At 47.0% G+C, this 16,786-nt stretch overlaps 1 protein-coding gene across 3 annotated transcripts in view; it reads left to right on the forward strand.

Annotated features, from left to right (window-relative positions):
- Positions 1-16,786, forward strand: part of LOC142962577 (transcription factor COE1) — a 53,622-nt gene that overhangs the window by 32,030 nt on the left and 4,806 nt on the right. For all 3 annotated transcript variants that reach the window (XM_076103146.1, XM_076103145.1, XM_076103148.1), the window contains exons 9-14: positions 325-455; positions 1,986-2,112; positions 9,383-9,471; positions 12,844-12,909; positions 13,556-13,718; positions 14,870-15,043. In XM_076103146.1, the coding sequence (XP_075959261.1) occupies positions 325-455; positions 1,986-2,112; positions 9,383-9,471; positions 12,844-12,909; positions 13,556-13,718; positions 14,870-15,043 (750 nt within the window). The remainder of the gene's footprint in view (positions 1-324; positions 456-1,985; positions 2,113-9,382; positions 9,472-12,843; positions 12,910-13,555; positions 13,719-14,869; positions 15,044-16,786) is intronic.

A 16,786-nucleotide genomic window follows, 5' to 3' on the forward strand; every position in this document is an offset into this window, starting at 1 on the left:
CGCGTGGCCTTTGATCAGACACTCAGCACACCTGACATTTACACGCCTGCACGCTTTGCCACGTGTCATAAAACAAGCGCACCGCCGCTGCCCTCACACACAGGGCAGAGGTGATGTTTAATAACGGGGTGCGTATAATCACTCTGATTAGTATTCCTCGCTCGCCCCCGACCCCTGGGAGAGAGGAGAGAGGTGATGTGTGTGTGAGAGAGAAGGAGATGGGAAGAAGAAGAGGGGACTATACATTATGCCAACAGCAAAGACCTTTATGGGTTGTCATTAGGTTGGTTAGCATCTAATATATTCTGTCTGTGACTCTTGCAGCAACCCCCAGCATCAAAGCCATCAGCCCCAGCGAAGGCTGGACCACAGGGGGCGCTACTGTCATCATCATCGGGGACAACTTCTTTGACGGCCTGCAGGTCATCTTTGGAACCATGCTGGTCTGGAGTGAGGTAAGTCACCACCTGGTCATCGGTGTGGTTGTGTGTGTGTGTGTGTGTGGAGGCCTTTCTACTGTAAACCGATGGCTCCCAACCTTTTCGGCTTGATTCCTATTTAAAACGAGGCAATGTCTGTTTGGATCCCTTGTCGCAGGAGTTGTTAGCAGTTTTAAAATGCTTCGCTTCTCAGATAGTTTCATTAGGAGGCTTTTACGAGGTCTAAAGAGGTGAAACTATGCAGTATTTCAAATGGAAAAAACATTGGCCAAAAGGGTCTGCTGTAAACTAGTGCTAAATCGACTAGTCATAATAGTTGATCAACAGAATATTTCAAGTAAAATGCCATTCAGATAAGCTGGTTTGAGCTTCGGAAGATTTTCCTCTTTAATGTGTTTCGCCTCAATTAAAATTGGGTCCGTTTCAGTTCAGGTGACAATAAAAAATGCTAAATAGATAATTATTAATGACAATGATCATTAATTGCAGCCCTACTGCAAACGTATAACAGCCTGCTTTCTCATTTCTCTCTGTAGCCGATTTTATTTTTGTCACATCTCTTTTCAGCTCCACACCCTTTCTTCAATTATGTTAGTATCTGCCTTCTTGCAATATGTGCTCACCGTACAGTATGACTCTCTTTGTACGGAGCGTCTGCCACATGACTAAAATGTAAATGTAGTGTATGTGTGAAATTGAAGGTCAGTGAGCGGCGCAGCTAAACAGCTTTGTCTTTAGTAAAGGAATAATTCTATAAAAAGCTCCTATATTATCTAGCTGAGAGGTGAGTGGGGCCAGACAATGGTGGAATGAAAGCGTAGCTAAGTGAGCAATGAAAGGGACAGTTAGAACAACACACACGCTCACACATGCACATACACGATAGCTGCTGGCAGAGGCATTGATAGCTTTTGAGCGCCGCTAGCTTTGAGTGCTAGTTGACTGTAGCGTGCCGAAAACGAGCACTCAGCGAGGTCTCATCTGTGTTTTGTCTTGTTACCGTTTCCCTTCAAAGGCCCTTCAGCATACACACACGCACAGACATACACACAGACACACACACACAGACATACACACAGACATACGTTGCAAGCAGGCCCATCAACCACACTAAGTGAGCCTGTTTAAGACACAATGTTGCTTTAATGTGGCTAACGGCAGCTAGACAGCCGCGGCTGACAGAGACAGAGACAGGGGCACCAGAGATGGGCATATTATACGTTTGCTTATGCTGCGTAATAGATGTATGCAGAGGAAGGTGTGTTTTATTCATAAACAGATAACTGCTTTTGAACCCCTCTTACAGAGTCCATGTCAGCACTGATAACCATCCTAAGCCTCACAGTGACATTGCCTCGGGCTACGAGGCCACCTGAGGGCTTTAGCGCTAACACATCATTTTCAGGCTGATTATACAAAGAGAGAAAGTCAAAAGCTGCAAAAGGAGAGGTCTGAGGCGAGCCGAGAATAGTCCCCTGAGCACATGTTTAGATATGAAGTTTCATTGCATTAATCTTCATGGCCTCTCTGCCCCCTCCCCCGCAGCTGATCACCCCCCACGCCATTCGTGTGCAAACTCCACCCAGACACATCCCCGGGGTGGTGGAGGTCACGCTGTCCTACAAATCCAAACAGTTCTGCAAAGGCACACCTGGACGCTTCATCTACACAGGTACGACGCACTAACACTTACTAATGACACTAATTAACAGAGCTAATGTCGCCCCAATCTACGTATCTGCTGGCTTTTCTCATGCAATTTTCTCCTGGATTCTCTCATTTTCTACAACGACAACTTGCCTTTTGAATAATGTCAATAAAAACTATAATCACATAAAAGAAACTTCATATGTTGTATTAGGACTGTTTATTTGCAATATCTGCTAAAAGTAACCTGCTGCAGTCTATAAACATTCATTCATCATTTTCTCGACACCGCTTCCGGAGAAATATGTGCATGCTAAACAATTTAAAATTGAGTAACACGACTCAATAATTCAGCGCAAAAGCCTTCTGTTCTGGCGGGGGAAAGTGTTTACCCTCTTTTATGAAGCAGGTGAAGGTCGGGAGGAGGTTTAACCTTTTGATTAGTGGGATTATTGAGATTTAACCCTGTCAAAGGCGTGACTCACAAAGGAAGAGGTCCATGAGGAGAATGTGGTTGTTTTTTTTGACGGTGAGTGCAAGGGGCATGAATAGCTTGAGTGTTACATCGGAGCGAATCGGTGCAGAGTTATAGCCGTGCAGTGAAAAGAGCGGCAGAGAGAGTGAAAGTGAAGCGGTGATTAACCAATGCGAGGCCGCAGGTTCCCCGGGGAGGTTGTGAATCACATAAATCTGTCTGTAATCTCAACCACTGATAGACTTAGGCCGTAAGCCCCGGCTGTGAATTGCCTACATTTGACAAAATCGCAATTGAAAGAGAGCGTGTGCGTCACATCGCCGCCGTGCATTTTCTGCATCTTGTGCGTGTCCTAATTACTGGACAGAATCCATGTCGATGCGTCATAATTATAGTGTTTGTATACTTATGGGAAAGGCTACGATAGGCCGCCTGTGTTTGTTTGTACGTGTGTGTGTGTGTGTGTGTGTGTGTGTGTGTGTGTGTGTGTGTGAATGTACTCCAAGCACACACACACACATGCACATTGACAAGTAACTGCATTACTAAGACAGAGGGCAGATGGGTGGGCAGCCTTTGCCATGCCAGAGCTGTCCAACAGCCCGCACTCTGCCAAACACATAGAGCTGTGTGTGTATGTAAGTGTGTGTAGATGTACACGTGTGTGTGTGTGTGTGTGTGTGTGTGCAGCCTTTTAATGTGCCAGACATGTGGGAACCGTATGCATAAACGCTCTATCTCTTCCCAGCCCTCCACTCTTTCCCCTTGTCACATTCACTTATTCAAAACTTGCTTCTTTGGATGAATTCATCCCCCTCTCTCTCTCTCTCTCTCTCTCTCTCTCTCTCTCTCTCTCTCTCTCTCTCCACCTCTTGGCTTCCATGGAGGCACATAGAAGAATCTCAACAGGTGAGGGGTAGCAAGAGGTCATCCAGTGGGAGTTGAACACACACACACTGTGCTGCCTGCTTGCCAAGCGCTGGCACCTTCACAGTGACACAGTCAACCGTGTCGAAGGCACAGATCCCAGTTCCACTCTTCACACACTTCACTTCAGCCACTGCTGTGCACCCTCAGTGGGTATTTGTACCTCTCCCTCAGCTCCTCTATCTGCCCCTTTTTGGCGTTTCACGTTCCCCGAGCGAGGAAGAACCTTCTCACGTTTGGGATCTTGAATGAGAGGCAGAGAGCAACGAAGGGGATGAGCGGAGAATTTGGAGCATTAAAAAAAAAAAAAGGCAATTGATGAGAGTGGAGAGAGGTGGATGAGAAAGGAAAGAGAGGCGAAGGATGGGAGAGAGGGATGGAGGATTACCATGGGCCATGTTGCCCTCCTGGGTCTGTTTGGCACCAGTTTGAGCCCAGTTGCCAGTGGGTACTAATCATGGAGGATTGGCAGCACTGCGTGGCAGCTGGCAGCTAGCGTGCACACACACACATCAACACAGCTCCACACTCACAGACATGCATATACTCATATATTGCATGTGCACGCACGATCACACACACACACACACACACACATGCGCACGCTGAATTACATTGGGGACAGCTGGCATTGCTAATCAACTTCAGCTGAGGAGAGGAAAGCGAGCAGCTCACAGACCTAATTAAGTCAACACATAACCAATACTGCTGCTACCGCTACTTTGCAAACATACACACACACACACACACACACATAACCCATCTATAGGTTTACCCTCCTCCACCCTCCTCTGCCTGATCATTGATACTCTACAACCAGCCGGCGCTCAATGGAAAACATTTCCGCCATAGTTCAGGACAGAGGAGACAAGTAGCGGACTTTTGGTGCAGAGGAGATTCGGAGAGAAGCTATTACAGTAATGTGTCCTCTGCCGTCTCTAAGGACTCCTCTGCCATTAGACTTCAGAAAGCTCCAATTAGACTCATCAAAGGCAATTAAGCTCTCCACTGATAAGAATAAAATAATGTTTTTTTCTTTTTTTTATTCTCTGCTCTTCCTCTGTCTTTTCATCCCCTTATCCCCTTCTGTTCCTCTCTCTGCCCTCTGCCTTACCCACCTCTGGGGCTGAGAGCTCTCCCTAATCTCCCTCTACCTCCCTCCCTCTCTCTCTCTCTCTCTCTCTCTCTCTCTCTCTATCTCTCTCTCTCTCATTATCAGGTCATTGCCCCCCCCCTCTCCCCCGTCTCTCCTGTACAAATGCGTCTCCATGTTTGGTTGTGTATCACCTTTTACTGGATTGCTGTCCTTTGTAACATTCATCAGAGATGCTCTCCCTTTTCTTTTCTCCATGCAATATAGAGTGATAATACTCTCTGCCACCAGGATTCGGGTGTGTGCTTGTGTGTACGTGTTTGTGTGTGTGTGTGTGACACAGGGATACTGGCCATAGATTGGGGGAGTTGATGAATCACCCTTGTCGTTCAAAAGGCAATCCCTCCCTCCTCAGTATGCAGCCTTGTCTGCTTAGTGCTTCCACTACAGCTTCTGCTGATATTAAAAGGCTCTGCCGGCTCACATTAAGGTCGGCACCGTGCGCACCGACACGCATCCGCACACGCGCACGCACAAACATTAGGGGTGGTTTTTCAGCACTGAGTGCAGATTATGTGTGTAGGAAACATCACTCAGGTGCCGTGAGGAGCAGGAAAAGTGAGGTAAAAGACAAAAGTCAAGAGCAGAATTTAAACCCGCCGGGATGCTGCTGAAATCTCTCTTCGTCTCTTTTCCGCCTGCCTCTGTGCTCCAAATTAGTTTTAGGAGTGGTGGAAGGACTGTCAGTTGTCTGTCATTCTATTCACTACAGACACTGGAGTGAAACACAGATGATGCCACAGTAAGTGTTGTAATCATGAGCATCCTCTATAAAGTTTAGATTTGTTTTAGCCTTGAATTAAGCCGTTCCACGTAGTGATGAAATCTGCTGGTAGCACACTGAAAAAATAACTGACAAAGATTTGCTCAGATGGTGCGAGTACTTACAAAGAAGTAAAATATCTGATGCTGATTTTGTGGATGTTATGATGTTGCTGCAATTTGCAGAATCAGTGACAAAGTCTCTTGTTAACATATACCCACAGATATATTCTATGTTCATATGCACATGTGCATACACCTACACACGGGCACAAGCACATTCACACATTACACACACAAATGCAGCATGTAGTCATCTGGCAATAAAAGTGGGGTGCAGCCACGGTGCTGGTCAATTACTCGTCTTGCTCCTATTTGTGAATGCTGTCTTTTATTGAGCTTGGGTGGAGGCCTGCTGTTGATTAAAACGGCTGGTCTCCAGCTGGAGACGGGGGGCCAGCTGAGATAGCTGCACACATTCACGTTTACTGCACACAGTCTTAACAGTGAGGAAATTCACACCTCTATTTGAGATTGAGATTAATTTTCTGCACCATGTGGCTTGTCTTCCCTCTTTAGCACGCTCCGTTCTTATTATAGGAGCATCTGGTCCATGATGATGATGTAAATGAATTTCGAACGAAGATTATTTTACACCCCGCTGAAATGAGCGGCGTTCACCGGGGAAATGATTTCTTGTGTTTTTCTTATATCTTAATTCAAGCGCACACTTTTCCCTCCAGATTCCCAGAATCTGCATTCTCCCAGTGAGATGCCGTGCTGTCAGGTATTGTTAACTGTCATCATGCACTTTTTGCAACAGATAATTAGAGCCTAGGTTGTAGTAGCATCCACACCTCCATTGATTTGTAGAATCTCTTAGCGTCCCCCCTTCCTCCTCCTTCCCTCCGTCCTCTCCTCCCTCTCCTCCCTCTCCTTCTTCCACAGCCTCAACCTCTCCCTTCCTTTAGGAGCAAAAAGCTCTACTCATCTGTTTTCTGTGTATGAATTTCCAGCCATGTATTAGTCTCCCTGACATGTTCAAGCGATGCTTTATTTAGCTTGTCGGATTCTGCAAATAAACGCAATCTCGTGGTTTATGGAAAAATGGATAAAAATTAGATTGTAAGGTATTGATCTGGATTGTGAGTAGTCGGTGGGGGTGTTGTGTATATATAGGTGTGCGTGTGTGTGTGTGTGGCGGTGATGGGGGGGAGGCAGCTCTCATCTGTGTGAGGGTGGGGTGGCGGGGGGGAGAAATGAAGCCGTAATTCAGGGCTATTGAACCCCCTGCCACTGGCGGCATCGATCGCAAGGCAGCGCTTATGAGATCACACCTGAGCACTGGAGACTGCAGAGGGGAGGGAGGGAGAGAGGGAGGGAGGGGGGAGAGGGGAGACGAAGGAGCGGATAGTGAGAAGGAGAGAGAGAAACAGAGGGTTGTGATATGATCAGCTCCTTACCCACTGTCTGAGGGCCTGTTAAGGTGTTAACATCAAGCCTCAGAGCCAATTACCTAACCCTGCAAGTACACTACCCGCTCACACACAGTGCTGTGAGTCAGGAGGAGAAGGAGACAGGGCGACTGGACACTTACTGTAGTTTCCCCTCCTCCTCCTCCCTTGGGTTTCCAGGACGACTCCACCGTGCTGACCTCTCAATTCCCCCCCAACCACCTCCTACTCTTTGCACCCCAAATCCCCCCATCTCATATTCCTCCCCCGAAGCTCATACGTCCAACACCCCTCCACCCTCTCCTCCTCCTCCTCCTCCCCCTCACCCCTTCATACACACTCCCCCTGCGGCTCTGTGGGTTATTATAGTGAAATATGAAGCGGTGTGGATTCTAGGCTTCATGAAATTTCCATGAGCATTGATCTGATCTGATGTGGGTGATTGCTAGGTGAATCCCTTCAGTCCAGGGCTGTTGCTCATCTATTCATTTATTTATGGCAGTTATGTTTTACTGGCTTTGATTTGCTCTTCTGGAGAGCGACAGCTAAGGATTATAAATATACCTGTATAGGAGAGTGTGCTTTGAATCCTGGAGCGTACCGGCACAACACTCCATTTTCGAGGCAGGAGAGGTTATTTTTCTTCCAGCGCTAATTCCTGTTGGGAAATGTGAGATATTGAGCAGAGATATAAGAGCATAAAATGCCGAGATAATCCCCAAAGAGACACAGCCAGGTAGTTAGTGGTGCGCATTGTCCCCCACAATCTCTGGTTTATGGTCCTTGAAAATGAGCAGAGACAATATCACTTCCTCTGTCAATTACCAAAATTGTCTCTTTATTTGTAATAGGGGGTATCTGTGTACGTCTTTGGGGTTTTTATGCTATTGTTCACTCGTGGCTCATTTGGCACATTGTGGAGAACTGATAAAAAATTCATCATAAAAACAAAAGCCTTTGAGACGAAAGAGAGGATGTTGTCTGGAACAATCCCCTCCTCAGACTGCGGGCCTAATCCAGGGCAAATCCTCCTTAAGGCTTTAGCGAGATCAGAGAATAGGGAAGTAATGTCAAATATTTGTCCTCAGAAATAATTCATACTTTATTTGTTGCATGTGATCATCTCATTGTTTTGGCTTATTTTATCAGCGGACCAGCTGGCCTGTAATGCGTGTCATTCTTCAGAAGTTGAGCCTGCCTCTGGCGCCTCTACTTTTTCCCCTCTGTTGTGTCTTTGCTTCTAGCTATTCACCTTTCCTTTCTCTCACTCTTATGGATTACTGGAACGGTCCGCTGGGAGAGCTGTCCAAATGTGTCTGTGTTGCCAAAACAGAGCACCACCGATCCTCTCTCCTTTGCTCTCTTTCGGTCTGTGTGTTTCGAGCGAGCGGCTCAGGAGGAGCCATGGTGAAGTCACTAGAGGTCCAGCAGGACAGCTTGTACTCATAGCCTCTAGGGGCCTTTTTTCTGGGGGCCGCCTAGTCAGCCTGGCTGCTCAGATGTGAGGCGAGCAGGGCATCAGCCCTCAGGAAACGTCCAAGCTGCGACCCACAGGGGAAACAGACGGACGGCACAGACACATACAGGCAGTCTACACGCACAATGGCTCCCTTCCTTTCTGTTTTTACACGCGTAGACGTGCAAACACACATGTTGAAGCCAAAAACTGTACAGAAGCAGCATCTTATCGGCTTTAGCCCAGAAAAAGAAGGCAAGACTGTTATCCATGTATGTGCATTGACTCCTTAGGCAACTCACAAAGAGACAGGAGAGAGAGAGAGAGAGAGTACATTAGGAATGAATTATGTGGAGAGAGCACTTATCCAACAATCCTCCTCTGAAGTGTTTGTACTATAAGCCTCAGATCTTCATTGTATTTATTCTAATGTTTAAATATTCATGGTAAATCTTCTCATATTCAATTACCGTAGCACGACCACAGCATGCCGAGAGAGTGCTTTCTCCCTGCTGCCTGGATGATCTGACTCTGTGTGTGTGCATGTGTGTGTTTGCGACTGTTTTTATGTGTGTGTGTGTGTGTGTGTGTGTGTGTGTGTGTGTGTGTGTGTGTGTGTGTGTGTTTAGCTTGTTCCCCGGAGCGATCAAGCCTTTGTTATATTGGAACCAGTTTCTGTAATTGCTTATATTAGTCGCTGATCAACGCAAGACCACAGGACACGCACACACACACACACACATGCACACACACACACACACACACACACTCACAGTCTGCCTGATTCCTGACAGTCTTTTTATTAACCACCAAAGCATGCGACAAAGAGAGATTCATTACATCACAGGCAAACAAAGACACACACCAGACTTAATAGAGAACACCCACATTTTCGACGTGTGTAGTTTAATGTTGAAATACTCGTGTAAAACCGTGCTTAATTCAGTCGTTTCTACCGTAGACTCGTTCCTCCTGCTGCATCTCTCGGTTGCTGTCGAACAGTAGGTGTTCTCATCATTAAGGATCAAGCATTAAAAGTTATTTTTCCTCTTTCTGTTTCCTGCTTAGCGCTGAACGAGCCAACCATAGACTACGGCTTCCAGAGGTTGCAGAAGGTCATCCCCAGACACCCCGGAGACCAGGAGAGATTACCCAAGGTACAGCGCCTCCTCTCATGTGTCTGTGCTCATGCAGGTTGCCACACGCAATTATTTTCGAGGAAATTTGTCTCGGTAACACAGATACGTATTGACAACTACTAGAGTTTCATAGCATGTATGGATAGACATGGCACAAGGGCAGAATGACCTCACACACAGAGGAATGACTGTGTGCTGTATAGACAGTAAGCCATACATGCGTGACGCCGTCCGCACATTAACATTTTATCATACGTTCATGGTCATTTTCTACTCAAACAAACACTTTATTTGCGCAGCAAAACGCACACAAGCAACTCTATTCATCCTTCCACTGAGTATAAGGTCATTTAGACTGGCAAAGTGGGAGAGGAAAGGGATGGATGGGGGGAGGAAAAGAGGGAGAGAGGGAGGAAAGGAGGTTGAGGGGAGAGAGAGGAAGAGAGAGGCAGAAGCAGGTTAGGTGATCCATCATAGCTGTCCAGTCTTACCTCCTGCTGGGTCAGTGGATCGAAGTCAACCCCTGGTGGACTTTATTACTTCCAGCACACACATACACAAACCGGCATACACACACACACACACACACACACACACACTTAGAAATGCACACACACACTTCTTTGTGGCTGTACATGCACACACACACACACACACTCTCAGTGGAGGGAAGTCACCATGAGGCAGAGATGGAGAGCTCAGGTAGATGCAGAAGGAAGATAGAGAAATCACTTGTCCTCGCTGTGTGTCATGTCTGGTGGATACAAGACTTGTCCTAGCGAGTTCTGGTCTTTAGCCTATCAACCCCCCTGTATCCCTCTAAATATCTTTGTATCCATCCGTCTCTTCTCTCCTCTCCTCCATCGCTCCATGGTGTCTCTTTCTCTTCTAAATGAACAGCGGTAGCTGGCAAGCCCGGTTGTTCATTTCAGCCCTATTGATTGGTGCCTTTATTGAGGCAATAACAGTTTGTTGACCGCACTTCTCTCAACTGTTGGCCTCAATCATCAGAGAGGGGGTGGGGGTGGGGGGGGGGGCAGGGGAGGAGGCATCCACTGGCAACTTATTGTGCTACAAATGTCCATTCGTGGTCACCTTGGCAAATGCCTCTTTGTGGCTGTTCTTCAGTCAATTTTTAATCGAGATGAAATTGATTGGGAATGTAATGCATTCTGTTCTAGTGGCACCTTTTTTTTCGAGGGGGCTCTTAATGAGCACAAACACACATTGAGCGGAGAACAAGCGGGATATCTGCCAATGTCTGTTCTATCTCTGTATGTTGTGGTAATGATCCAGTGTCCAGCTGAACCCAGCCCCCCATACTGCGCTGTAGCTAATAGCCAGGCAGTCAGAGTGAGTACGCAGCTCAGACGCAGCCAGACTGCGGGGTGTTTAGCTCAGGCTGTGGTGGAGCTGGGGGTCTGGGGCCGGCTAATGAGTGACCGCTCCCGCCAGACGAGGCCATGGCTCTGCTCTGGATCAGGTTCCCCTTCCTGTTGACGTCTCTGTGGGCCTGACTTTACGGGAAGAGACCCTGCGCCCAGGAAATGGTCTCCCCTTACAGCGGCAGAGCTAGGGAGGCAGCGCTGCGCTAACCACATTTATCTGTTTATCAGAACGACTCTGGAGCGCTGCCTAATCGCGTTTAGCCGCTGGACAGATCCCTTTGCTAACGAGAGACTGATAGGTACAGACAGGGCACAGGACCACGAGAGAGTGATTAATAGAGAGAATGGGAGAGAGACGAGAGAGAAGGTAGTTTGGAGACGCAGGTGAAGAGAGAGTGCAGGAGGAGATTACAAACAGCGATGCACGGACAGACAGAAGGTCTGAACGAGAGAAGCAAAAAAAAAAAAAAACGTTTTTCAGATGGAGCGACTGAGGTTTCACGTGTCCTCCCCGAACATCGTTACACTCCAGCTGCGGATCTGTTTGTGTCCTAATGCCCCACACTTCCCTCATTTCCCCTCCTCCTCCCTCTCCTCCTCCTCCTCCTCCCTCCCCCCCCCCCTCCCTCCCTTCATCCATCCATCTACCTATCTGGCAATCCCTGGGAGGCATGGGGCGTCGAGGAAAAGCAGAGAGAAGGAAGCGAGGAGCGGCGCATACATACTAAAGAACCACTTACCTTCCTAGGGCCTCTACATCTCTCAATCAAACAGAGCAGGCCTCCTCTCTGGTCTCCCCTCTTTGCGTCCCCCACCCCTCCTCCCCCCAACTCCTTCTCTGCCTCCCCCAGATAGTGCTAGTAATGGGAGGTTAACACAGAGGCAGCGCTCCCATTATTGAGTGAATTTAGCACCTCGGACAGCGCTCTACAATCTTTATTGCTTTGCTGACCCTCTCGTCATGTCCTGGGCGTGCTCGACAGCCTCCACATGTGCGTGGCTGAGTGTGCGGTTACGCCCGTGTGTGTGTGTGATATGAGGTCTGATTGAAAGGCGGTGTGTCACGGAACAGAGAGCACACATGCTCCGGGGCTTGTTCACAGCGAGGGATACACTCAGGAGGGTATAGCGCACAGCGTGTGTGTGTGCGAGTGGAAGAGAGGGAGGGAGAGAAAGAAACGAGGAGAAGGTTGAAGGGGAGGGGGCTGCAATTTTCTGGTTGTCGCGCCTCCAGCATATATCCTGGCCCCGGCACATTAACTTTTAAAAAGGGTTTCGTAGGGCTGTAGGTGTCTACATCACACACACACACACACACACACACACACACACACACACACATATAACGACTGCCTGGAGTCACACACTCATACACTCAGGGAGGGAAAAGAATAGAGACAGGGCGAGGAGAGAAAGGAGGGTAAGCGGTAGAAAATGAGCGCGGAGGAACAGCAAACACTACGGAAGGATAAATGTTTGATGTGGGAAATACCACTCGGCGGTTTTCACCTGAGCAATGATGTTCGACATTTATCACACAAAGTGGATGCGGGGCTATTCACTCGGATCATTACCAGGGTTAATTCAGGGCAGGAGACGGGCGCATCCCCGCTGACGAGGGGACTTGTACGGCCGTCAACCTGATGATATGTTGTGTTAAATGAGATTGGTGTGTGATCATGTGTAGTACATTCATGATCCGGCGGTTGACAGTAGGGAGGAGAAGACGACGTAGAAGACAGCTGACTGATAGAGAGATACAAGCTCATGTTTTATTCACAGATAACAGTATCTTACCTCTGCTCTCCCAAACTGCCCGGCTAGTAACAAAGTGCCGGGACAGGCCCATTTCTCTTCCTCTGTATGCCTCCTTCCTCCCTTGCACTCTCTGTTCTGCATTCACAGCATAACCTAAGACGTGAAATGTAATAAAAGTGACTGAACTCTTTTGAGCCGTCGCACTCGTGATCAATCCCCTTCCTCTTTCTGCTCTTGATTGTAGGAGGTGATCTTAAAGAGAGCAGCAGACCTGGTGGAGGCCTTGTACGGGATGCCTCACAATAACCAGGTAAACACTCACACCAGCACGAACACAAACATCAATATCTTTTCCTCAAATTATGTTCGTGTTTTCGGACCGCACGTAGCATCAAAGGCGGCGTCTCCGCTGGCCCGGCAGCCCCCCTGCTGTGTTCGTGCACGCTCTGGCACCAGCAGACACACACACACACACACACATAGGTATAAGTGAGTGCTTCTATCAGCTCATGTGTTGAGGTGGAAAAGGAGGAGATTTACCGTGACAACTGAATATAGAGGGAGGAGAGGTGCAATAGGGAGAGAACAGAAGCAGATGAGGAGGAGGAGGAGGAGAAGTGGGATTAAGAATGGGAGGAAGAGGCAGGCTGAAGATTTGATGAGTCTGTTAATCAGGCATTTCATCCATTTACTGGAACCAATCCCACCACTCCCAGTGACCACGGATAAAAAACCCTCAGCCTTCTAGGTTTACATGCGCAATATCTCAAGTAGAGATCTAGTATTCTTGTGAGACCGTAAAGCCTGCATCAAAGGCCGTATTTTCTCTTCTCTTCTCTTTCTCTTCCTCTTCCTCTTCTCTTCTCTTCTCTTCTCTTCTCTTCTCTTGTCTTCTCTGCTGCCTCTGTTGCTGACCACAGCTTTTTTTTTTCTTTTTTTCTCTCCCTCATTGTTAGGAGATGATTCTGAAACGAGCAGCAGATATCGCAGAGGCCCTCTACACAACAGTGCCGCGAGGGCACAACCAGCTATCCGGCCTTGGCAGCGGCTCCGTCCATGCTGGCATGATGGCCGTAAACTCCTTCTCTGGGTCAGAGGTGGCACAGACGGCCAATCAGGGTGAGCAAAGTCAACAGCAAACAATTAAAGTCTATTATCATGGGAAATGTGGTGGCGGTTTATTCATTTAATAGTTGTTTTTTTGCGATAGGGAGATTTTATTTTTCATGCGGGAAATTCAGATATGATATAAGAGTGTGGAACAAACAAGGAAGATGCTGAAAAAGGAGGACAGGAGGAGGAGGAGGCTGTAAGAAACAGAGAAGGCGCGGAAAGAACGAGGGTGAGAGAGTGAAGAATGGAGAAAAAGGGAGCCGTGGATGGAGTACGATGGAGAAATATGAGTGGGTCCTAGGGGTGTGTATATTAGACTGGGGTCGGCCCCTGTCTGACAGAGAGAGATGCGGGCGCAGTCAGTGGTGATTCATCACATGTATCAGGGGAAGGAGAGGAGAGCGGATGGACCAGCCTCTGGATATGTCTCAATACTTCCAATGAGCTTCCTCTGTCCTTCATCTTCATCTGGTAACATGCTCAGATGTGAAGAAAACAACAGATATCAGCTGTGAGACTTCTGGCCTGCAGTTTCCAACTCGTAACAGATGAGGAATGGGAATAGGTGGTACCTAATTATGAAAAAGGAGGCTTCCGCGGTAGAGAAGTGCAGCCCTCGTTGAGGGAAAATTCCTGATGTTCAATTCCAGCTGTTTTTTTTTTTTCTTCTTTTTTTCTCCAGTGTCAGCGCATTGGAACTGAGGTGTATATTTATAGTCTCCTTTCCATCTTGTCCCCTTTCTGTTCGCTGCCCCTGTAAAGCATAAAGGAAATAAAGGTCCTGTCAGGAACACTGGCTTCATTCTTTATAAATTACGGGAGAGCTGCTGAGGCCTTTTAGTGTTAATTGCCTTATCAATTGATCTAATTTTGGAGAGGAGCCAGTAAGGTTAAAGGCCTCTTGTTTTAGTAGTTGGATTGCAGCGAGTTCCCTCCCATATCACTCTTCCTTCACTCTGTTCATTGCTTTCCCCGCTCGGCCATATGCTGTCTAAGAGTTTTCGAGAATTTCTTTTGGCTTGTATTGCTATGTCCATTAGCCGCGTGGGGAAAAGAGTATTTGGCAGCGTTGCGCGTTCTCGTTTTGTTTTGTCTGCCATCTGCTATAACCCTAACACCTATTCTCTCTCCGTCTCCCTTTCTTTCGCTGTCCCTAGGTTTCAATAGGAATACAAGCAGCGTGTCCCCTCATGGTTATGTCCCCAGCTCAACTCCCCAGCAGAGTGGCTACAACTCCACTAACATGAACGGCTACGCTAACTCTGGCATGGCAACCTTGGGCACCTCGCCCAACTTCCTCAATGGATCTGCCGGCAACTCGCCCTATGCTAGTGAGTAAACACACCACATCCTAGACCTGAAACAAAGAGGGAATGACAAAATCAAGGGGTTGGGAACATTGAGTCTCAAAAGAACACAAAAGAATACGCATTTGACAGCAACTGAGAGAGGGAAGTGGAAAATAAGGAGTGACACACAAGGGAAGGGGCAAGTCATGCAGTTCAGCTGGCTCATCTGTTTCTTTAAGAACAGAGTCAAACGCAAATCCCCACTTTATTGGCCAGGGGAGCAGATCACCTAGCACCCCCCCCCACTACCTCTGCTCACACACACACACACATTCACCCTCTACATTAAAGACCCTTGATTAAATCAATAAACTAATTGCTAGAGAAGCAATTCCATTTCAGCTCTTTGATTCCTGGGTGTTAACAAGTATTTTAACAGGCTCATCGGCCCCACACAGACACTTTCAATCAATGGCCCCTCGGCCTGCCTTTGTAGGTCCAATTTTCATTAATTGATTAGTTAGGTCCCTTCATAAATGGATTATGACTTTATTGCGAGGATTTGTCAGGAAGAGCCATAAAAGCTAAGTGTTGGATAATAACAACAATAAAGTCAGAAGCAGATATCAGAGGGCAGGTGAAATACGACTCGGTTGATTGTAAAATCACTGAGGGGGAAAAGGCTCTTAGTGTATTAGCAGACAAAAGACAAACGCAGGAGGATGGATGGGATGATGTCAGAGGGAGACTGGATTTGGGTAACCTGCTGGTCATTTTTGTCTGTGGAAGAGTCTCCCGCCAAAATCCAGCTAACAGCTATTATGTATAAAGCCTAATTTACAAAAATTCTGCTTGAAGCTTTATTTCAAAACACTGAGCTGTCTTATGTGGTAAATCTTCACAAAATGTAATCCAGAGCTCTAGTGATGATGTGACTTTAACAAATGTAAAGCCTTACGGCCTGTTCACACCAGAATATAAAACAGCAAATCTGTGGAGTTGAACTTTTGTTGAACTTTGACCCTTGAACTTGCCTGAAAAAATGCAAGCCGTCTTGACATTGCTGAACTTTGAGGGGTTAGGGTTAGATTGCCGGATAATCCAAAATGGAGGAAGTTACCATTTATTACCTATTTATTAGGTTTTAGTCAACGTTTCTGTCGGAGTATTAACTTCTCCACAACAACGACATGGTTTACAGTCAATAGTCTGTATGTTACATATAAACAAAAACAAACTTACTGTCTCGTTGCACTAATGTACAGTTGGCAAACTTGTAGCTTGTATGGCATTTCCCCCCCTCCTAAATAAACTATTTATTTTTAAATGAACTAGCTAGCTACATTAGCTCGCCCTGTGACTATGTGTAATAAATATGTCGCAAAGGCGCAGATGCAATGAATGAGATAGCAGTGAAAACACAAAGAAGCAGCGATTATTGTTAAGCAGATGTTATCAGCTCATGTGTTGGATTTAACTCTGGGTCTTAAGTAAAATCTCTTGCATGATTATCTGTGATGAAGGTGGTCTGGGAAAGCCTTGTTTGCCCCGAAAACACATTACGTGAACAGCGCCCCGAGTTAGCGAGGACATGCTCATCAAGCCGTTGCATCCCTTGAGCAACGCGATGAGTCATCAAAACAGACTGATCAGAGGGGGAAAGTGCTTCGGGGTGCTTTTGGTGCAAGTTTCCAACTAAACACATTTTTTTGTCTTAGCTATGGAATATCTCTTTGCCAGGTGGTTGCTTAACAACCAAAAATATCTGAGCCAGTTGATCTGAAA

Source organism: Anarhichas minor, unplaced genomic scaffold, assembly GCF_050575085.1.
Source record: "Anarhichas minor isolate MPS153535 unplaced genomic scaffold, ASM5057508v1 ptg000028l, whole genome shotgun sequence".
NCBI classification, from domain to species: domain Eukaryota; kingdom Metazoa; phylum Chordata; class Actinopteri; order Perciformes; family Anarhichadidae; genus Anarhichas; species Anarhichas minor.